We start from the raw sequence: 23,838 nt of genomic DNA, 5'->3' as shown, positions 1-23,838 counted from the left end.
TTGGGATGATAGTGTCAGACGATCTAAAGACAGAGAAGCAATGTGAAAAGGTGATAGTTAAAGCCAGAAGAATGCTGGGATGTATAGAGAGAGGAATAACCAGTAAGAAGGAAAAAAAAAAAAAAAAAGGATGTGATTATGTCCTTGCACAGGTCCTTGGTGACGCTTCACCTTGAGTAGTGTTCTGTTCTGGAGACCGTATCTAAAAAGGATAGACACAGCTCAGAGGTGGTCCAGAAATGGGAAGCCAAAATGGTATGGGGTCTGTACTGGAAAACTTATGATGAGAGGCTGAAGGATCTGAATATGTATACCCTGGAAGAGAGGAAGTGCAGAGGAGATATGAAACAGACTTTCAGATACCTGAATGGTTTTAATGATGCATGTTCTTCGAATCTTTTCTGGAGGAAAGCAAACAGTAGAACTAAGGGTCACGATATGAAATTTCAGGAGGGTCGACTTAGAATCAACATCAGGAAATATTTCTTCACAGAAAGTTGGGTGGATGCCTGGAATGCCCTTCAGGAAGAGGTAGTGAAGACAAAAGCAGTAAATAAATTAAGAGGCATAGGATAAACTGTGGATTCCTACCCTTAACCAATTAACATACATGATTTTGATGCAACTGCAACATCACTCTCTGCTTCGACAGCAGTGGGGAGAGAAAGGGGGAATTGGATTCAGATGACTTTTACAGTCTAGGGTACTGATATGCAAACATTATGGAAAAAGCACAGGACTGCTTCTATGGGCAAGTCCAAAAGCAAAGCTCATTCAAGCAGCAAAATTATATGAATCATCAGGAAGGCTGTTCACTCTTAAAATTTTGCTAGCAGTAATTTTGTTGTGGGTTTGACAGTTGCTTGGTTTTGATTTTACTACCCTTGACATAAGGCTTAGGGGTAACCTGCACAGAGCAGCAATTACTACCCTTTACGGAATCATGGGGGTAACCTGAATGGAGTGGCAATTACTACCATAAGAAGCTTGCTTGGCAAACTGGATGGACCATTTGGTCTTTTTCTGCCATCATTACTATGTTACAATGTATGTTACTATGAGCTAGGTAAGAAAATCTCACTTGCCTGGGCTTCGCTGTAGCAAGGAAGATAATTTCTGCCCAATTCTGTATTACTTTTTGAACTGTCCTGGCTACTAACATTAGCCATTTATGCAGAAAAGCATCTGGTGGGAACCTGGACTGCTTGGAAGAATACAGCACAACCTCTCAATTTTCTGGTTGCTCTCTGACGCAAACAAGTCCATGGACGGTCAACCCCACAGAGTGAACAGGTCGTCATATGTTTCGACCATATGACCACTCATATGGTCATAGCATTCAGCTGAAATGATCTGCCAACATATTGGGCATTCCTTTGATATATATTGCTTGAAGTTAGGCCCCAAGATTGACAGTGCACCCCCCAAATTCTTTGGGCTTCCTGAGAGAAAATCCAGGAACGGTTCCTACTTGCGTGTTGACACATAACATTGCTACTTTGTCAGTTTTAATTAGAACTATTTTCCCTTGCAAGAGGGGAGCAAATGCCCATAGGGCACAGCAAATTATTTGGAGTTCTAAGATGTTCATGTGATACTATGTTTTCGTACTGACCGCATCCCTTGCATTCAATAGGAGCTTGTGAACATCCCAATCACTGCCTGATGAATCTGTCACCAGTATCACCTGGTGTGGATGAATTCTCGGAGGGTGGTGGAGAGGGTGGAACCGATTTTGAGGACCCCTGGGTAAAACCACCCCAGAGGGACATCTTCATTGTTGCCAACACCTCAACAGGATGTGATGAGATTGATAGAGTTGATCCCATTGCAACCAAAGGACCCACTGAAGAAGTCTCATGTAAAGATGAGCAAACTGTACCATGTGGACTGTGGCTGCCATGTGACAGACAATGATTAGCATTGAACGAGCTGTAAACTGCTTTTGGTGCATCATCTTACACTAGGACCCAAAAATGGGCTGCCCTGTCTTCTGTGAGGAATGCCCTCTCTTTGACCAAATATTTCCAGGCTACAATGACCTGCATTCTTGGACAAAGAAAGACTGAGGGGCTCACGAGGCAGTATGCAGGCATGGGAACTTCCTCACATGCTCGGTAAAGGCTGCTCGCCAACAGAGAATGCACATAAAAGCAAGTTCTAGTACATTATATGAAAAGATAATTCAAGTTTCTGGATTTTTAGAAACACCAAAAACAAGAAACTAAACCTGACCTATATGTACACTCCATGCTCCCCTTGGAAAAGAGTACAAAAGCAAATGCCTTTACACCTTTACACCCAAAATCCTCTTTTAAAAAAACATAGCAGCAGTGTATGCATCCAATGTAATATATTGACATGTTTTATTCTTCTTGTGGTTCAAACACTGCGGTATTTGGCATGGTCCATGGCTTTATGGGAGAGGCTAGCATTGTGACATCAGCAGTGGTGTGAGCAGGATCTTTGGCTGAGAGGAAAGGATGAGCATTGTGACATTGGCAGAATGTAAGCAACCCTGAGCAGTGAGTTACTAGGACCAGTATATATATATGTACTATTCTATATATCTAAAATATAAACAGTTGAATAATCATTTTAGATACATTTTCTGAACATGGTCTGTCTCATTTTGGTTTCTAATTTCCCTAAGAGATTATTTTTTTTAATAAAAAACAAAGAAAACACTGCAAATCTGTTGAAACAAAAAGTGGCAAAACATGGTTTAGAATGGAGAGATACCAAAAGCAACAGGCACTTTCATACACCATGAAATGCGCCTAAAAAGATACAACTTGAGGTAGAGATCCAGGTTGCAGTTTACAGAGCTCAATTAGAAGCGTTGTATACATGACTTCGATATGCAGGGGCATGGGAAGCTGAAACAGCTCTGCAAAGATTATCTTGAAAAGAGAGAGCAATTATTAGTATCAGAATCAATCTCCTTATCCAGATTTCTATGTTGTCTATACACTCTGGGGCCGATGTAATAAGGTGCGCTGAAGCTGCCGCGGGTTTGTACATGCGTTTTCCCATGCAAAGCCATACCGCATACCCTTATTGCGGGTATGCAATAAGGATTTTGTGCACGGGGAAAAAGCCTGTACAAACACCCTTACTGACCTGTGGTTTTTTTCTGCACGAGTACATGCTAATGGCATGTAAAGGAGGCAATTATCTATTCATGGGCAATGCAGGGAACCTCGCTAGAAGGGAGAAATTCTAGTGCAGGTGCTTTAATGAGGGGGGTTTTTTTTTAGCGCCACTGTCAGGACCCGAGTTAAGTGACAATGCAGACTCGGAGGCCATTTTATTCCATTGCTTGCATTGATGTGGTGTGGTTGTGTGTCCATGCAGCTCTGGTGTTATTACTATAGAGATGTCTGATTGTGTCCTGCTGTTCCTTATGCTGTGGTACATTCTGCAGATCCACCAAAGGATGACAGCAGCAGAAGTGGTGGAAGGTGACAGATTGTGGTATATGGTGTGAATTATCAACCATTAATATATTTGTCACGTTTTCTGCAGCCCACAGTTATTAGAAATATATGTATTTTTATTCCAGGGTCAAAATTTAATTAAAAAGGGAGCCCTGGTCGCTCACCACATTTGCTTTTATGCATGGGTTTGTGCACAGATTATCGGCGCAGATGCAGCTGCTTATTACATAGCGCCTTGCCGCACATCTGTACGCGCGTGTTTCTTCATGACTGCATGGATTTGTGTGTGCAAATAATTTGCATGATTTATTTTTTACATCCCGCAGAGGCATCAGCTTTAGCCGTGCGTGGTGATCAAAACCCACACACACAACTATCGCCTGTTTCATCGCAGGTCTTATTACATTGTTCCCTTTGTGAGTTAGCAGTGAGGCAAACAAATAATTGGAGCTTTACAAACAAAACCATTCAAATGCAGCTAAAATAGAAAGATTTTTCTTTGCACACAGAATATACCTATAGTAAGAGCAATATTCAAAGCAATTTCCACCAGTAATACAGCATTTTACCTGTGAAAATGAAATTTGCTTCTAAGAGTACTCATACTAGTCACAGTGCAGGGACTTAAACTAGCAGGTATTAAAAAGAAAAAAAAAAGGAGAGAAATGGGGGTTGTGTCATGGGAGGGAGCGGACACCCAGGGCTTGCATTTTTAGAGCCCCACTGGTACTTTTCGTGAGTATGCCTGCACTGACATTCAGTCCTGTTCCCATTGCTGGCTGCATTTTCAAAAAGAAAACCCACAGTACTGCAAAATAGCCATGGAATCTGATTATCACACCGGAAGTGCTAAATTATGCACTGGCTCTGCTGAAATCATAAAGATAATTTATACATTATGATTTGGTCGGGGACTTTGTGCACATAGCATGGCATGCTTAAAGGAAGTAATTTTGAAAGGAGTTATGCAAGTAAATGTAACATACTATCATACCAATTTTCAAAAGTCCATTTATGCGCTTAAAGTGTATTTGTGCTTGTAAAACCTATTGACAATTCAATGGTATATATTGCAGCAATTTTCAAAAGACCACCTACATGTATAAAGTATATTCACATGTGTAAAACCCAGTTGTAAGTATGGACATCCTTTTGAAAATTACCCCAAAGGCTATAATATGCTGCTATGAATGTCCCTCAATTTTCCCACCAACTACAAAAAAAAAACAAACAAAAAAAAACAAAACACAGCCAGCCACATTGTCCTGCTAGCCAATGTCAACAAGGAAAACATCTAGCAAGGCAAACTCCTTGTGTGCCCTCTGTTACAGGTGGCTACACCAGCTGCATGAGGCTGGATAAATACAGTACAAAAATACATACTTCAACTATGTGGTAGTTCAAAGGAATCTTGTTCTTCCCTGGATAACTCAATAGTTGTGCAGCACTGTTGAAAAATGAAAAGAAAATGAAAACCATGTGGTCTGTAGAAACTTTCAAACAGGCTGTGGTCCTAAATGTATGAATCAAGGATGACTAGATACAGTGAGGCATACTAGCCTAGATTTCAGCTTTAAATAAACTTTAATGAAGTGTTTAACACCCCTTCCCAACAACAAATAATCAAACATTTTCCTGTAAATAGTATAGTACGGGGGTCGGCAACACAAGTGACATACAAGATGATTTCCAGTGGCATGATAGCATGGCAGCCCGGTGCTTAAAGGTAATATGGGTGTGGAACGAGAGATGGGAGCTGCTGCCAGCCACTACCATCGCCCTGACTCATAGTCTTTACCTGGCCCATCTCCAGTGCTACCACCCTGCTTGTCTCCCAGCTCAAGATCTTCCACCTATAACTCACAGCAGTGGTGGCACCCCTGTAGGGCCAATGACAAGGGGTTGGAAGAAGTGGCAGCATGGGACCAATGGCAGGAGCCAGGAGGTGATCTCAGGATTGTGGCAATACAGGATCAATCTCAAGGAAGCAGCATCTGTGTAGGGCCAATGGCAAAGAATCAGGAAGCAGTCTCAGCCTTGCAGCCACAGGGAGCTGGAGAAGGCAGATGCCACATGGGCCCAAGCCGAAGAGAAAGAGATAGCAGTAAGTAGAAGGAGGAAAGGCAGCATGAGACTGCTCACTTGAGCGTCACAGGGGATCATGTCTAGCGGGGGCTCACAGAAAAGAGAACAAATAACCATAGCCAGAACTTAGATAGGGGTGACTGCCACTGCTCAGTAAAAGAGACTCCTGGGGGAAAGAGGAAGGATGGGTCATGGCGGCCCTGGGGGTTGAGAGACAGAGGACTCAGAAGAGACTACTAGGAAAAGGCCAGGTGGAGCATGGAGGGTTAGAACTTAAGAATTGCTATGCTGGGTCAGACTGAGGGTCCATCAAACCCAGTATCTTGTTTCCAACAGTGGCCAATCCAGGTCACAAGTACCTGGCAGGATCCCAAGCAATAGATACATCCCATGCTGCTTTCCGGAAGTCTATGTGATTAATAAAAGATTACAGGCTTCTCCTGCAGGAACTTGTCCATTTTTTTTTTAACCCAGCTATGCTAACTGCCTTTGCAACATCCTCCAGTAATGAACTCCAGAGCTTAACTGTGCATTGAATGAAAAATAATTTTCTATGATTTGTTTTAAATGAGCTAATTATTAACTTCATGGAATGTCCCCTAATTTTTGTATTTTTCAAAAGAGTAAATAACCAATTGGGTACTTGCAACTTGGATTGGCCACTGTTGGAAACAGGATGCAGGGCTTGATGGATCCTGTCTGACCCAGTATAGCAACTTCTTATGTCCTTAATTCACATTTAGTTGCTCTATTCCACTCATGATTTTACAGACCTTTATCATATTGCCCTGCAGCAGTCTTCTCCAAGATGAACAACCTTAACTTCAACATTTCCTCATAGGGGAGCCATTCCATCCTTTTTATCATTCTGGTTGCCCTTCTCTGTACCTTTTCTAGTTCAACCATATCTTTTTTGAGATGTGGCAACCAGAATTAAACACAGTACTCTAAGCGTGGTCTGACCATGGATGGAGCGACACAGAAGTATTATGACATTCTCCATTTTATTCTTCATTACTTTCCTTATTCCTAACAGACTGCTTTTTTTGAACGCTATCATACAATGACCCAAAGATTTGAACATATTATCCACGATGTGTAGATTATTTTCTTGGCTGATGACTCCATTGTAGAACCTTGCCTTCTATAGCTAATAATTTGGGTTGCTCCTCCCTAATGCATCACTATACACTTGTCCACATAAAATTTTCATCTGTCATTTGGATGCCCAGTTTCAGTCTTGCAAGGTCCTCCTGCAAATTTTTCACAATCCGCTTGTGATTTAATAACTTGGAAAAATTGAGTTGCCTGCAAATTTGATCACCTCGCTCATTGCATCTTTTTCCAGATCATATGTACATATATTAAAAAGCACAAGCCCCAGTACAGCACTGTGACTGTTTACTTCTCTCCACTAAGAAAGCTGACAATTTAGTCCTAATCTGATTCCTATCTTTTAACCAGTTTGCAGTCCACAAGAGGACAGTGCCTCCTATTCCATGACTTTTTACTTCTCAGGAATATCTCATTGGGGACTTTGTCAAAATGCCTTCTGAAAATTCAAATACAATATATCCACCAGCTGGCTCGTTATTATCCACAGGTTTATTAGCCCTTTAAAAAAAAAATGTAGTAGGTCGATAAGGCAAGACTACCTTTGTATAAATCCATGCTTGCTGTGCCCCATTAAACCATGTCTTTCTATATGTTCTGGAATTCACTTCCACAAGACTTACGCCAAGAACAATGCCATTCAACTTTCAGAAAGAAATTGAAAACCTGGCTGTTCGCAGAAGCCTACCGCTGAAGGATCTCCTCAACCATCACTGACTCTCACTCCCCCACCCCTCCCCAATCCCTACCCCCCCTCTTTTCCCTCTCCCGTTCCCCCCCACCCAACCTCACCCTTTCCTTCTCCCTCTGGACATACCATGCTAATAACTGCCTAGGATAAACCTATGTTTTTGTATCTTACAGTTTTTGTTGATTTATATATTTATCTCTCTCTAATTGTTTCTTAGTTTAAACTCTGTACTGTCTTCCATTGCCCAGGTTTTATGCTCCCTGTTTAATGTAACTTTACTTTCTACCTTGATGTTAATTGGTTTCCCCTCAGTTACATTGTAAACCGGTACGATAAGACCTAGTCTTGAGCATCGGTATAGTAAAAGAAATTAAATAAATAAATAAATAAATAAATAAATGTTCTTCATTTTTCTTCTTTAAAATAGTTTCTATGATTTTTCCTGGCACTGAAATCAGGCTCACTGGTCTATAGTAACCGGATTACCCATGGAGACATTTTTAAAGATCAGTGTCACATTGGCCACCCTCCAATCTTCAGGTACAACAGACTATTTTAATGATAGGTTACAAATTACTAGTTCCAGATCTACAATTTCATTTTTTTTTAATTTTCAAAAATGAAATTGGGATGTAAACCATCTGGTCCAGGCAATTTGCTACTCTAATTTGTCAATCTGCCCTATTACATCATCCAAGTTTACTGTAATTTCAATTCTTTCAAATCATCACTATTAAATACTGTTTCTGGCATAAGTATTTCCAACATTCTCTTTGGTAAACACTGAAACAAAGAATTAATAAGAAAATTATTCCTTACCTGCTAATTTTCGTTCCTGTAATACCATGGATCATTCCAGACGGTGGTTATGTTCCATGTCCAGCAGATGGAGTCAGAACACAAAATTCCCAGGGGAGGAACCATATAACCACGCCTCCCCTGTAACAGCTCTCAGTAACTAGACTAACAAAGCCCAAAAGAGAGAGACTAAAAACAGAGGGATCAAGTAATCAAAGAAGGAATTGAAATAACCGCTGTCCAAATAAACAGCAACTAAATTCTGAACAGTGAACTTGCGAACAGCAGTGCGTGAACAAAAAAGACGCGCAGTATTCGAAATACAGAGTAAAAGATTGTTAAGACAGGTAGGCAGGGATGTCCCACAAGCAAACCCCCAAACCAGGAACGAAAATTAGCAGGTAAGGAATAATTTTCTTTTCCCTGTACATACCAGGATCATTCCAGATGGTAGGATGTACCAAAGCTTTCCCATCACGGGTGGGCCGCAGACAGCCCTGCTCATATTACCTTGTCTCCAAGCTGACCGCCCGATGGAGCACCGACGTCCAGGCGATAATGTCTCGCAAAAGTATGGATCGACTTCCAGGTGGCCGCCCTACAAATCTCCTGAGGGGAGACGGAGGAGCTCTCCGCCCAAGATGTCGCCTGGGCTCGAAGAGAATGAGCCTTGACAACCAGCGGAGGGGACTTACCTACGCCAAGGTACGCCGCTATGATCGCTCCCTTCAACCACCGCGCTATAGATTGTTTGGAGGCCATGCAACCCTTCCGGGGTCTGGACCAGAGGATAAACAGATGATCGGAGAGCCAAAAATCATTAGTCACCTCCAGATAGCATATCAGAGACCGCCATACATCCAGTCTACACAGGTCTCCAGACTCAGAAGAGGCAAAAGATGGTAATTCCACAGATTGGTTGAGGTGGAATGCCGAAACCACTTTAGGGAGAAAAGAAGGAACTGTCCTCAGCGAAACCCCTTCAGGCGTGAAACGAAGGTATGGTTCACGACAGGATAGGGGAGAAAAGCCCCCAAGGTCGCCACCTGAACCCGAAGAGAATTGTAAGCAAGACCCAAATCCAAACCTGCCTGCAAGAAGGAAAGGACTTGTGGCACTGAGGCCTGCATGGGAAGAATGTCATTCGCTCCACACCAATCCTCAAAGACCTTCCAGACTCGAACATAGGTAACAGAGGTGGACATCTTACTTGCTTTCAGTAGCGTTGAAATAACCGGCTCCGGATAACCGCGCCTCCTCAACTGACGCCTCTCAAAAGCCAGGCCGCAAGACAGAAGCGATCTGCCTCCTTGATAAATATTGGTACCTGGCATAGAAGACGTGTCAGCTGACCGAGACGAAGGGGACCCTCCACCGTCAAATTGCGCAGATCAGCGAACCACGGTCGTCGGGGCCACTCTGGCGCCACAAGGATCACCGGCCCTTGGTGTGTCTCTATCCTGCGGATGACCTTGCCCACGAGGGGCCACGGTGGGAAAACATATTGGAGACAGTGGCGTGGCCAGGGCAGGACCAGCGCGTCCACGCCCTCGGCGCCGCGCTCCCGCCTGCGGCTGAAGAAGCGGGCAGCCTTTGCATTTCCGGCGGTTGCCATTAGGTCTACGTGCGGTGTCCCCCATCACCGTACTAGTATCCGCATTGCCTGCTGCGAGAGCTCCCACTCTCTGGGATCCAAGTTTTGTCGGCTGAGAAAGTCCGCCTGTATGTTGTCCACTCCCGCTATATGCGAGGCCGCTAGTCATTGGAGGTGAAGCTCTGCCCACTCCATCAATTTGTCGGTTTCCAGAGAGACCAACCAACTTCTCGTGCCTCCCTGGCGATTGATGTACACCACTGTAGTCCCATTGTCCGATAGCACCCTGACTGCTTGATGGCGTACTATGGGGAAGAAACCCTGTAACGCCAGACGGACCGCCCTGGTCTCCAAGCGGTTAATGGGCCACTTCGACTGTTCCTCTGTCCATCGACCCTGGATTGAGCTGTCCCGACAGACCGCTCCCCAGCCTGTGCGGCTGGCGTCCGTGGTGATAATCACCCAATCCGGATCCTTCAGCGACACCCCCTGAGCTAGGTGCTGCGGTTCCAGCCACCAATGGAGACTGATGAAGGTTCCTCTCGGAATCGGAAGGATTGCCTGAAAATCTCTTGACACCAGCTGCCACCGGGAGAGTAGGGATCTCTGCAGAGGCCTCAGATGCGCAAATGCCCAAGGAACCAGATCGATTGTCGAGGCCATGGTCCCCAGTACCTGCAGGTAGTCCCAGGCAGTGGGCGTCTCGAGCGCCATAAATCCTTGAATCTGCTGACGCAGAGAATGAGCTCTGTCCGGATGCAGAAAAACCCTGGCATTCTTGGTGTCGAAGTAAGCTCCCAGAAAATCCAACGACTGGGACGGGACCAGGCTGCTCTTGGTGAAGTTGACAATCCATCCCAGAGATTGAAGTTGTACCACTCTGTCGACTGCGAGGATACACTGCGCTCGTGACTTTGCATGGATGAGCCAATCGTCTAGGTAAGGACGCACAAGGATGCCTTCCTTGGCGCAAGGTTGCCGCCACTACCACCATGATCTTCGTGAAAACCCGTGGAGCTGTGGCCAGGCCAAAAGGAAGAGTGCGAAATTGGAAGTGTTGACCCAAAATTTTGAAGCGTAGGTAACGCTGATGAGCTTGACAAATTGGTATGTGGAGATACGCCTCCGTGAGATCCAACGAAGCCAAGAATTCTCGCGGATGAACTGCCGCTAACACTGAAGTGTCTCCATGCGGAAACTAGGAACTCTGAGGGACCGGTTGACCTGCTTGAGGTCCAGGATAGGACGAAAAATACCTTCCTTCTTGGGAACCACAAAGTAGATTGAATAATGCCCCCGGCCCAGTTCGGCAGCTGGCACCGGCACTATGGCCCCCAACTGAAGGAGACGATCGAGGGTCTGCCGCACGGCTCCCTGTTTGATTAAGGACCCGCAAGGGGAAAACAGGAACCGGTCCAGAGGAGCGCAAACAAAATCCAAAGCGTAACCGCGTCTTAGAATATCTAGAACCCATTGATCCGACGTGATTTGGACCCACTCTTCGTAAAAGAGAGCAAGGCGACCCCCCAGTCGAGGGACCACCTCGCGGGTCCGTCTGGCATCATTGGGTAGATTTAGCGGATGAACGAGCACCCTGCGCTTCCTTACCCTGGCGGCGCCCACGAAAGGGCCGGTTCCAGGAGTGCGAACGAGAAGAGGGAGCCCGAGGTGGCTGTTGCCTCTGAGGACGTGCTCTCCGCTGGTTACGGTAACAGTTTCTGGAGTAATTATATGATCTTGACGAACGGGGTCGATCTTCGGGCAACTTGTGCACCGCGTTCTCATTAAGAGACTTGACGATCTGATCCAAGTCTTCACCAAAAAGATACCTACCCTTAAAATGAAGGGACCCCAAACGTGTCTTGGAAGAGGCATCAGCCGACCAATTGCGAAGCCAAAAGAGCCGACGTGCTGAGACCGCCGCCACCATGGTTCGGGCTAGGACCCTTAAAAAATCATATAAAGCATCCGCTCCATAGGCAACCACGGCTTCCAGTCTGTCCGCCTGGTGAGCCTCAGCGTCTGGTAAGGACTGGGAGGTGAGAAGCTGCTGCACCCACCGAAGACCCGCTCGCTGTGCGAGGGAACTGCAGATAGCCGCCCGCATCCCTAAGGCCGAGACCTCAAAGATACGCTTGAGGTAAACCTCCAGCTTCCGATCCTGCATATCCTTCAACGCCGTCCCTCCAGTGACAGGAATAGTGGTATGCTTTGTGACCGCTGATACCACAGAATCTACGGCGGGAACTTTGAGAATTTCCAAAAAATCGGCTGGCAGAGGATACATTTTTTCCATGGCTCTACCGAACCTAAGGTTGGCCTCCGGGGAATCCCATTCCTGAGTGATCAACTGCAAGATCTTGTGATGAGTGGGAAAAGACTTGGCTAGAGGCCGCAGTCCTGCTAGGAAGGGGTCTCCCGTCTTGAGAGCCGGGTCAGGCCCCACCGGTTCCGGAGGGGGGATCAATATCCATTTCCTGGAGGATCTAGGGAATGAGGTCAACTAACTCCGCCACTTGGAAGATGTGGAGGACCCTAGGGTCGTCGCCCTCCACCTGGGCCGCCAAGGTGGGGTCGCCCACGTCAGGGTCCTGGGATTGTCCTTCCCCCGACGAAGTCTGTATTATCGATGGTGTCCCGGTAGGGCCACGAGATGTCCCCGCTCCCCCGCCTACTAAAGGGGGACGAGCCTGAGGGAGGGTCCCAGCCAGGAGGGGGGTAGGACATGGTATCTTGGGGGGAGAGGGTCCCCAGGTCCCGAAGGTCGTGTCTCTGCTCTGAAGAAAAGCCCTGTGCATCAGGACTATGAATTCAGGGGAAAAAGGCCTGGCATCCTGAGGGGTCAACCCCCGGGGGATCCCCCCTCTGCCTCCAGGATTAGACTCGGAGTAAGGGTCCAAAACGGGCCTAGAAGTGGGGAATGGATTATCCGTGTCCTCCTCAGAAAGCGCAGCATCAGAATCTTGCAACAAAATGTCCGCCATTCCCGCGTTGAGAGGGAACGGGGCCTGGCGCTTCCTTCCCACGCGGTCTGCAGCTCTAACGTCCTTGTTAGTAGCTGGCGCACATTCCCCCCTCGGGGAAACAGCCTGAGCACAGACCCTCTTCAGAAAATAATCCGGCCCTGTCGGAGCCCTCACAAGGCGCCGCGGACTGCATCGCCGCAGGGAGAGAGAGAGGGGAGGAAGGCTCTACAGGTGGCTCGCGCCTAAAATGAGCGCCGACCCGGCAACGGACGCTTGCTGCGGTCCCCCACCGATCTGAAGAAGAACTGACGGGGAATTACCCTCCCGATAGCAGGTGGCCCCGGGGAATGGTGCTTCGCGGGGCCGCAGGTCGGGACGTCGGTCGCTCCCCAAAAGGGAGGGGGGAAAACCTGGGTCAGGAGGGAGAGGCCGGCGCTACCGACTTTCACCTCAGAGAGCCGAACGGAGTCCAAAAAATTGCAGTCTTCTGCTGAAAAAGAAGATGAAACAAAAATACACTTACCCCAACTGAGCCCTCAGTGAGGAAAATGAGAAAAGAAAGAAAACAGGCAACAGCCTGTCAGCAAGTCACCAGGCTAGAGAGCAATGAGCCAGCACGAGCGGAGAGCTCTCCCCCTGCTGTAAGAGGAGCCTTAGCAAAGTGACCTAAACTGTAAATTTAAAACTTCTTTTTTTTTTTTAAACTTGATCCCCCTGAGGAGGTAGCCCTAAGCTAACAAGCTGGGGACCACAAGTCCTCTGCTCACATCTGCTGGAGTCAGAACGTTACTGAGAGCTGTTACAGGGGAGGCGTGGTTATATGGTTCCTCCCCTGGGAATTTTGTGTTCTGACTCCATCTGCTGGACATGGAACATAACCACCGTCTGGAATGATCCTGGTATGTACAGGGAATCAGTCTTTTTGTTATAGCCTTGTCTTCCTAAAGTGCCCCTTTAACCCCTTGATCATCTAATAGTCCAACTGACTCCCTCAAAAGCTTCCTGCTTCAGATAATTTTAAAAAAGGTTTTATTATGAGTTTTTGCCTCTACAGCCAGCTCCTTTTCAAACTGTCTTTTTGCCTGCCTTATCAATGTTTTATATTTAATTTGCCAATACTTGTGCTTTTTTCTGTTTTCTCCAGTTGGATCCTTTTTCCAATTTTTAAAGTTATTCTTTTGGTTAAAATAGCCTCTTTCACCTTATCTTTTAACTATGCCAGCAGTCATCTGGCCTTCCTTATAACACATCTGTTTGGGCTTCCAAGCTGGTATTTTTAATCAATGTCCATGCCTGATGTAAACTCTTAACTTTTGCAGCTGTACCTTTCAATATTTTTCTAAATATTTTCCTCATTTTATCAAACTCCCCCTTATGAAAATTAAATATCGCAGAAGATTTACTTAATGTCCTCCTACAGTAATTAACTCAAATTTGATCACATAATGATTGCTGTTGCCAAGTGAGCCCAGTACTGTTACCTCTTGCACCAAATCCAATGTTCTGCTAAGCATTAGGTCTAAAATGGCTCCCTCATGTCTGGTCCCAGACCAACCGCTCCATAAAGCAGAAATTTATTTCATCTATTATTTCATCTAGAAATTTTACCAATTACCCAATCAATATTGGGGTAATTCAAATCTCCCATTATTACTATGCTGCCAAATTTGTTAGCATTTCATCATCCATCTGTTCATTTTGGCCAGGTGGACAGTAATATATACCTACTGCTATAATCTTCCCCATCACACGACAGACCAGAGAGAAAGTCAGACTTTTGGGGACAGGGGGGTTAAGAGATGGTTGAGATAGAAGTGAGAAACTGCTAGCGATTCTAACACTGGGCCCTGGGCTATTCCACTGTTGAAAATAAAATAATATTCTTATAGAGGTTACAAGAGAATACTTAAGTTTGACTCATTTTCCTCAGTACATGATGTGGAGGGGGATTGAATTTCTCACACAAGTCCTCTGCTTCAAAAAATTGTAATGTTGCAGTCAAAATAGGACATATGGTGCTATGCCGAATTTGTTATAGGACAAACTGACAAGTTAAATATATTTTCTCTGCTTCTTTTAATCTTTTCTAACATGAGGAAAAATATTTCAGTTTCAGTCAAACTTTTACATAAGAACTCTTGAATATTAATTTTAAGTTAAATTAATGTAAATTAAAATATTGAAAAAAATTATGTAAAAATCTGTTTTCCTCACCTAGTTACAATATATATTTTTTGCCATTAATATAAAAATAAAGACTATCATAGGTGAGAAACGGATACCACTATCACACCATGCAGAGAAGGAGATGAGAAAAACATTGGCATTCTATTTTAAAATGGCTCAAGCTGAGGAGGCGAATTTAGCAATATGATGTGGTTGGCGGAAGTCTTAGTATTAGGCAGAGCCTACACTGGGAGGAGGGACAATATTCACAGGAGGGAGGGGAAGAGGGAGAGGAAGAGAGAGTCCAACTGGTATTTATAAACATGTGAAACTGTTGTGTGTAAAGGAGGCTCGGGGAATTATATGAAAGAGGGGCTAGGGATGTAGGGTGTGAGAGGCTGGGATGATTGGATTAAAGATGTGATGGGACTGTGTGAAAGGGTGAAGTATGAAAAAATTAAATTGGTTTATTTACTATATTACTTTTAGTGGGATCAGCTATCTTGATTCGCAGGAAAGACAGCAAAGAGTGCCACTGGTCACGTTTCTGTACTTAAGTGGTAGATCAAACATTTTGGACACAATGGCGGTTTCTAAGAAAGTTAGATGTTTGTTCATTTCAGATATCTTGGAGAGATAAATAGGGTCATGCTGTCTAAGTTCTATATTGTGAAAGCGCAGTTTGGGGGCTATCCAGTCTTTTGTATAGCATGCCACAATTATGATTACCTACCCTTTGGCGAGATGTTGTATGTATGCACCCAGTGCAAAGAGCTTCTGGCCCTCAGAGAATGAGTCTGATCTCTGGAGGCTAGAGTGGCAGACCTGCAGGAGCTGAAGCAAACAGAGAGGTATATAGAGGATAACTTCAGAAACTTAGTAGAGCAGTCCCAACTCCATTCAAGCAGCCCTTGTGCTGCATTGGAGAAGCAAGGTCACCTGGCATAAAACCATCACCTTGGTGTGACAGGAAGTGATACTGTAGCTAGGACCTGCCCTCCAAGTAATGCCTTATCCTCTCACACTGAGGATATATCTCCAGAGCCATGTGCTAAGAACATAAAGAGTAGGATGGCAGTTATAGTGAGCAATTCAATCATTAGAAAAGTAGATAGCTGGGTGGCTTGTGGGCATGAGGATCACTTAGTAACTTGCTTGCCTGGTGTGATGGTAGTGGACCTCTTCTTGTGCCACATAGATAAAATGTGAGAAACTTCTGGTGAGGAGCCAACTGCTATGGTACATAAGGGTACCAATAACATGCGGGGGGGGGGGGGGGGGCAGTAAGGAGATTCTGGAGGCTAAATTTAGGCTCTCAGGTAGGAAACTGAAATCCAGAACCTCAAAGGCTGCATTCTCAGAAATTCTCCCCATTGCACGCACTGGATCCCAGAGGAAGGCTGAGCTCCAGAGTCTCAAGGCATGGAAGAGATGATAGTATAGGAAAGAGGATTTTAGACTGCATAGAAACTAGGGTACATTCTGGAAAAGAGGCAGCCCTTTCTGACGGGGTGGGTTGTACCTTAACCAGAATGGAACCAGGCTGCTGGCACTAACTTTTAAACAGAAGACAGAGCAGCTTTTAAACTAAATGATAGGGGAAATTTACAGTAGCTCAGAAGCACATGGTTTGGAATGATGTATTTTTGAAGCAAACTAACAAAATAGTGAAAGGACATCCCAATAGAGCGGTTGCAATAAATGCTAAAGTAGCCCAGGTGCCTTTAAATAATCAGTCAGAGCAGAAATATTCCAAATTATTCCTATTAACTGATAAACAGGTTAATACAAACAAAAACACTTTGAAATGTCTGCATACAAATGCTAAGTCTAAAAAAAATAAGATGGGAAAATTAGAATGTATAGCATTGAATGAATGAAGACGTAGATATAAATGGCATCTTAGAGACCTGATGGAAGGAGAATAACCAATGGGACACTGATACCAGGGTACAAATTACATTTGTGCTTAGTTTATATATCCCTAGTAGAATTTGTAAGATGTGTAGCATTTAAGTGATCAGACAAAACATGTCATTTTTAATGTGTTTCAAACTAAACTATTATGCATCACAGAATAGCACAATCATTAAACCATAGCAATAAGGAAAATAATAAAATGGTCCTGTTCAAAAGTTTGTATACCCTTAGGGGCGGATTTTCAGAGCCCTGCTCGCGTAAATCCGCCCAAAACCGGGCGGATTTACGCGAGCAGGGCCCTGCGCGCCGGGAAGCCTATTTTACATAGGCCTCCCGGCGCGCGCAGAGCCCCGGGACTCGCGTAAGTCCCGGGGTTCTCCGAGGGGGGCGTGTCGGGGGCGTGTCAGGGGCGGGCCCGGTTGTCGCGGCGTTTCGGGGGCGTGTCGGCAGCGTTTTGGGGCGGGTACGGGCGTGGCTACGGCCCGGGGCGGTCCGGGGGCGTGGCCGCACCCTCCGTACCCGCCCCCAGGTCGCGGCCCAGCGCGCAGGAGGCCCGCTGGCGCACGGGGATTTACGCCTCCCGGAGGGAGGCGTAAATCCCCCGACAAAGGTAAGGGGGGGGTTTAGACAGGGCCGGGCGGGTGGGTTAGGTAGGGGAAGGGAGGGGAAGGTGAGGGGAGGGCAAAGGAAAGTTCCCTCCGAGGCCACTCCGATTTCGGAGCGGCCTTGGAGGAAACGGGGGTAGGCTGCGCGGCTCGGCGCGCGCCGGCTATACAAAATCCATAGCCTTGCGCGCGCCGATCCAGGTTTTTAGCAGATACGCGCGGCTCCGCGCGTATCTACTAAAATCCAGCGTACTTTTGTTTGCGCATGGAACGCAAACAAAAGTAGGCTATTCGCGCGCCTTTTAAAATCCGCCCCTTAGTTCTTAATATAGATATTGCCCCCTTCTGTATCAATATGGCTTGCAGTCTTTTGTGAAAGTTATAAATGAGGATCTTTATTTTCTCATGTGGTAAAGCTGCCCATTCCTTTTTCTAAAAGCCTCCAAATCCTATAAATTCTTTGGTTGTCTAGCATGGCCTGCATGTTTGAGTTCTCCTCAAAGTGGCTCAATGATGCTGACGTCAGGAGAATGTGATGGCCATTCCAGAACCTTCATTTTCTTCTGCTGCAGCCAGTAAAGGGTCGACTTGGCTTTATGTTTCGATCATTGTCTTGTTGGAAAGTCCTTGTGCGCTTCCAGAGCAGCTTCCTGGCTGATGAATGCAAATTCTACACCAGTGTTTTCTGATAAGATGCTACATTTATCCTGCCATCAATTTTAACTAAATTCCCTGTGCCGCTGTAGCTCACACCCCCCCAAAACAGAGAGCTGCATCCATGCTTCACGGTACGGATGGTGTGCTTCTCTTCATAGAGTTTATGGTTGTGACCATAAAGCTCTATTTTGGTCTCATCACTCCAAATTATTTTGTTCCAGAAGTTTTGAGGTTTCTCTAGGTGCTTTTGGCATATTGCAACCGGGCTGTTTTGTGGCATTGGTACAGCAATGTTTTTTTTCTGGCACCTCTACCATACAGCTCATTTTTGTTTAAGTATCTCCTTATTGTGCATGCTGAAACACCAACACCAACACCACTTTGTTTCACAGAAGCCTGAATTTCAGTAGAAGTTACATGTGGGTTTTTCTTTGCATCTTGACAAATTTTCTTGGCAGCTGTGTCTGTAATCTTTCTTGGTCTACCTTGGTATTAATAGAACCCATAACACTGGTCTACATCAATTTTGCTGACTACAAGATAACGTGATCTTATGTATTTTAGTGAGCTGAATCCAAAAATCACATCTGTTTCCCTCCAGTCACGTCCAGCTTTTCTGCAAAACGCTGTCTACTCAAACTCTTATAGCAATAACATAACATTTCGTTAGGGCTTTGGATCAATATGGTGAGTGCTTCAAGTACCTGTGTACCAAATTTCCTGCTCTTTCACATGAGAAGTTGAAAGCTGGCATATTTGATGGCCCACAAATTAGGCTTCTAAAGACAGAGAATTCCTCAATACCATGAAACCCATTAAAAAGGATGCTTGGTCTGTTTTTTCTGACGTGATTACAGACTTTCTTGGCAACTTCAGGGCCGAAAATTATAACCTTTTAGCTCAAAATTTGTTGATTGCTTTTCAAAGACTGGGAGCAAACATGAGTGTCAAATTGCATTTCCTTGATAGCCACCTGAACTACTTCCCCTCAAATGTTGGAGCTATGAGTAAAGAACAAGGAGAACGCTTCCACCAAGACATCAAGACCATGGAACATAGATATCAAGGCAGATGGAACACAAACATGATGGCAGACTACTGCTGGTGTTTACAGCATGACAACTATTCCAGAGCATCCAAAAAGAGAAAATTTCTCCCTAAGAATTAAAATTTACACAACTACTGCTCTCTTGGTTAGACGATAGACTCGTTTTTTTGCATGAAACAAATATATTACGTGCTATCGCTTCTTCAGAACTTATTACCTTTGATATTTGACTTTATAATCTTTAATCAAACATCTCATTTGTGAAAATATTTGATGTATTGCATATTTTTTGACTTCATATTTGGAATCAGCACCTTACATTTGGGTAAAATCAGCAAAAATAATTAGGTCAGCAGAAAACGTTTTTCAAATGTAGACCAGTGTAATTTTCCACTTCTTGATCAGAGTTTGAACAGCACTGATTGGCATTTTCAAATCTTTGGATGTCTTAACGTGTGCGTCAACTTGAGTACATATTATCAGCCCAATTACTGAAGGGTATTCAAACTTTTGAACAAGACCATTTTATTTTTTCCTTATTGCTATGGTTTAATGATTATGCTATTCTGTTATGCATAAGAAGAAATGTTGAGATTACTTACCTGATAATCTCCTTTTCCTTAGTGTATGCAGATGGACTCAGAACAAGTGGGTATAGTGTGCTCGTGCTAGCAGTTGGAGACGGATCTGACGTCAGCACGGGTACATATACCCCCACAGGAAGTGAAGCAACTCAGTAATCTTCCTTGCAAAAGCTGTTATGGATAAATGTGTACTGACCGATCAATGAATTAGTGAAACAGGATTCCCCTGACCGATTGATAGTAGCTGGAGACCGCCAGCGTTCCCAACCGGAAGTCTGCCGCGGTGTTGTCCCTTCCGGCAATGTGGACGGCGGAGATGTCCTGGAGATTCGCCTCTGCCCAAGCCACCAGCGGGGCTATCTCTAGGGACACCTGTTGGCTTCTGGTTCCGCCCTGTCAGTTGATGTATGCCACCGTGGTGGCGTTGTCGGACATCACTCTGACTGCTCTGTTCCGCAGTCTGTGAGCAAATCGCAGGCAGGCTAACCGGACTGTCCGTGCCTCTAGGCGGTTGATGTTCCACCCCGACTCTTCTCTGTTCCACCGCCCTTGGGCGGTGAGCTCCCCATCCGCTCAGGCTGGCATCTGTGGTGAGCAGGGTCCACGTGGGGGAGGACATCTTCGACCCCCTGCTCGTGTGGTCAGACTGCAACTACCACCGTAGCTGGGTCCGCACTCTGGCGGGTAGAGGTAGATGCACGGAGTAATTCCGGAAGCGTGGGCTCCATCGAGAGAGGAGGGAGCATTGCAGTGGTCTCATATGGGCCCTTGCCCATGGTAACACTTCCAGGGTGGATGCCATGAGACCGAGAACTTGCAGGTAATCCCAAGCTATGGGCCGGCTGGCTCCCATCAAGGACCGTAGACGAGTCTGGAGCTTTAACCTTCTCTTGGTGGTTAGGCTGACTGTCTGCCTGTGTGTCGAACCGGACTCCCAGGTATTCCAGGGATTGGGAAGGCTGTAGGCAACTCTTGTTTAGGTTGACTACCCCTCCCAGGCTTTCCAGAAGGGAGATCACTCTGTTGGTTGCCCAATGGCTCTCCTCTCGTGATTTCGCCCTGATCAGCCAATCGTCTAGGTAGGGATGGACAAGGATTCCTTCCCGTCTGAGCGCCGCTGCTCCCACTACAATCACCTTAGTGATGGTCCGCGGCGCCGTGGCTAACCCGAAGGGCAAAGCCCGGAATTGGAAGTGTCGTCCCAGAACCTTGAAGCGTAGGTAGCGCTGATGATCCCGATGGATCGGGATATGCAGGTAGGCTTCTGACAAGTCTAAGGCCGTGAGGAATTCCTCTGGATGTACTGCGGTCTTGACTGAGCGCAGAGTTTCCATGCGAAACCTCGGAACCTTTAAGTATCGGTTGTCTGACTTGAGGTCCAAGACGGGTCGGAAAGTGCCCTCTTTCTTGGGTACCATGAAATAAATGGAATAGTGCCCAGAATCCATTTCCCATGCAGGTACTGGGATTATGGCTTTCAAAGACAGGAGCCTCGCCAGGGTAGCTTCCAATGCTGCCTTCTTGTGGATTGGACACGGAGATTCCACAAACCTGTCCGGAGGGATGTGATGGAAGTCCAGATAATACCCCTCTCGGATGATGGCGAGGACCCACTGGTCCGACGTAATCTCGACCCATCTGGGGTAGAAGAGGGTTAACCTGCCCCCTATGGCTTCGTCCCCCGGATGGGTCGGCTGATTCTCATTGTGGGATGCGGCCGGGACCCGAACCTGAGCCGGCTCCCCTCTTGTGCTGCTTGGTCCGAAAGGACTGGTTCCTGGCCTGAGGACGAGGTGCCTGGTAGCGACTCCTATAGGGAGTGAAGCGTTGGGAGCTTCTACCGCTGGAGGGCCTCGGAAAGATGCGCTGGTTCCTCTTGGACCTGTCTTCTGGCAGTCGAGGTACTGGAGAGGCGCCCCATGTGCTGGCCAGTATATCTAGGTCGCTGCCGAACAGGAGAGAACCCTTGAACGGCATTCTAGTGAGACGTGTCTTAGAAGGAGCATCGGCTGACCAATTCCGTATCCAGAGCTGCCTCCTGGTTGCTACGGAGGATGAGACCCCCTTGGCTGTCGTACGGACTAGGTCGGAGGCGGCATCCGTAAGGAACGAGAGAGCTGACTCCATGTCCGCTGCCGGAGCATTGTTCCTGATCTGTGACAAACAATAACGCGTCACCACTGTGCAGCAGGTTGCGATTCGCAGAGACAGAGCTGCCACCTCAAAGGTTTGTTTCAGGATGGCGTCCAGGCGGTCATGAGCCTCCTTGAGGGCCGCCCCCCCCTCCACTGGAATGTTAGTGCGCTTGACCACAGCGCTAACTATGGCGTCCACCTTGGGGCACGCCAGCATATCCTTGATTGCTGGGTCCAGGGGGTACATGCTAGACAGGGCGCGACCCCCTTTGAACGAGGCCTCCGGCGCATTCCACTCCAAATCTATCAGCTGTTGCGCCGCTTGCAGGAAGGAGAAATGGCGGGCTGTGGGACGAAGACCCTCCAGCAGGGGGTTCTGCGTAGATGCCTCCATGGTGCTGGGGCCTGGAATAGCCAACTCCGTCAGGCACTGAGAAACCAGGTCGGAGAGTTCTTCCTTGGGAAAGAACCGCCTCATAGTTCGATATGGCTCTATCCCCGAGGGAAGTTCCCCCTCCTCGGGGGTCCGGACTCGTCCACCGAGACATCAGGGTCCGCATGAGCCGGACTGGCTGGAGGCAGGTGCCCGCGGTAAGGGCTAGAGGGTCCGGGGGCAGAGTCAGCCGGGGCAGCAGGGCCTGGACGGGAAGCCGACTGCATCTGTACAAAGGCGTGGATCCCCTTAAATAAGTCCACCCAGGAAATGGAAGCGGTCTCCAGCCGTCGGGGTACCAGGTCCCCCGGGATTCCTGGCTGTTCGAGACGGCCCGCTAGATCCGGGGTGGCCCCTGGGGAACTGTCGGTAAACCTCGGTTGAGACTGGTCCTGGCCCGAGGCTCCCACGGCCTCCTCACATTGGGCACAAAGGGAGTCTGGCTCCTCGCTCTGCGTGGCTCTAAGCTGGCACGCTGAGCACAGGCCAAGAGCTTTCACGCCTGAATCAGGAGGTGCCGCCTCTGGAGATGCCGGGGCGTTTAGGTGTTCCATCACGTCTTGCGAATGCAGGGCGCCGGCGCTTATGCTGTCAGCAATATGCGCTCAATAATATGCGCTCAATAATATACAATATGCGCTCAATAATATGCATTCAGCAATATGCGCTCAATAATAAACAATATGTGCTCAATAATCTGCGTTCAGCAATATGCGCTCAATAATATACAATATGCGCTCAATCTGCATTCAGCAATATGCGCTCAATAATATACAATATGCGCTCAATAATCTGCGTTCAGCAATATGCGCTCAATAATATACAATATGCGCTCAATAACATACGCTTAGCAATCTATATGCTGCGTTGTGCGCCTATCAACAGGCGCCTATCCGAGTGCGCCTATCCATGGGCGCTCAATACCTGAACAAGGCAGACAAAATGGCGACCTCCACGGCGTGCCGCATGCAGGCAACGCCGCCGATCCTCGTACCTCAGAGACCAAAAAGTAAGAGATGTACACCTTACCTGATCCTCGGCGCTTCCCGGCTGTAACCCGGGCGGTCTCTGGCTGCGGGGGGGGGGGGGGGGGGGGGGGGGGGGGGGGGGGGAGGGGAAATACCTTCACCGCCGTGCTTGAGGAAATGCACCCGCTGCCTTTAAGCCGCCGAACTCGTCTTGCTCAGGGCTAAGTCCACGCCGGGACCAAGGCGCCTCTCAGCCAGGCCCGAGCCCTTCTCGCTCGGGGGCTAGATCCCTGCCGCGGTTCGGCCACAGGACCGAGGCGTAGACCTCCGAGGGATTGCGGAAATCACCTCGGGAAACTCAACTGGGGGAGGGACCCGAGGGTATCACCGCAGGAGTGCGGGGCTCGTCTTCTGAGAAATTTGGAAAGTAGAAAGTAGTATTGGAAAACACGCTCAGCGAGCGTGCAGGCGCTCCAAACTGCTTTGGAGACGGAAATTACTGAGTTGCTTCACTTCCTGTGGGGGTATATGTACCCGTGCTGACGTCAGATCCGTCTCCAACTGCTAGCACGAGCACACTATACCCACTTGTTCTGAGTCCATCTGCTACACGCTAGGAAATTAAGAATTTTCTT

The 23,838-nt window shown here is 47.0% G+C and overlaps 1 protein-coding gene across 3 annotated transcripts in view; it reads right to left on the bottom strand.

Moving 5' to 3' along the window:
* Nucleotides 1-23,838, bottom strand: part of NCBP1 (nuclear cap binding protein subunit 1) — a 437,475-nt gene that overhangs the window by 160,070 nt on the left and 253,567 nt on the right. For all 3 annotated transcript variants that reach the window (XM_029603603.1, XM_029603613.1, XM_029603623.1), the window contains 2 exons: nt 4,824-4,887; nt 2,793-2,903 (listed from right to left, as the gene is read on the bottom strand). In XM_029603603.1, the coding sequence (XP_029459463.1) occupies nt 2,793-2,903; nt 4,824-4,887 (175 nt within the window). The remainder of the gene's footprint in view (nt 1-2,792; nt 2,904-4,823; nt 4,888-23,838) is intronic.

This window comes from Rhinatrema bivittatum, chromosome 1, assembly GCF_901001135.1.
Source record: "Rhinatrema bivittatum chromosome 1, aRhiBiv1.1, whole genome shotgun sequence".
Lineage (NCBI taxonomy): Eukaryota > Metazoa > Chordata > Amphibia > Gymnophiona > Rhinatrematidae > Rhinatrema > Rhinatrema bivittatum.
The sequence above is the reverse complement of the archived record's forward strand: the minus strand, read 5'-3'. Positions and strand labels throughout refer to the sequence as shown.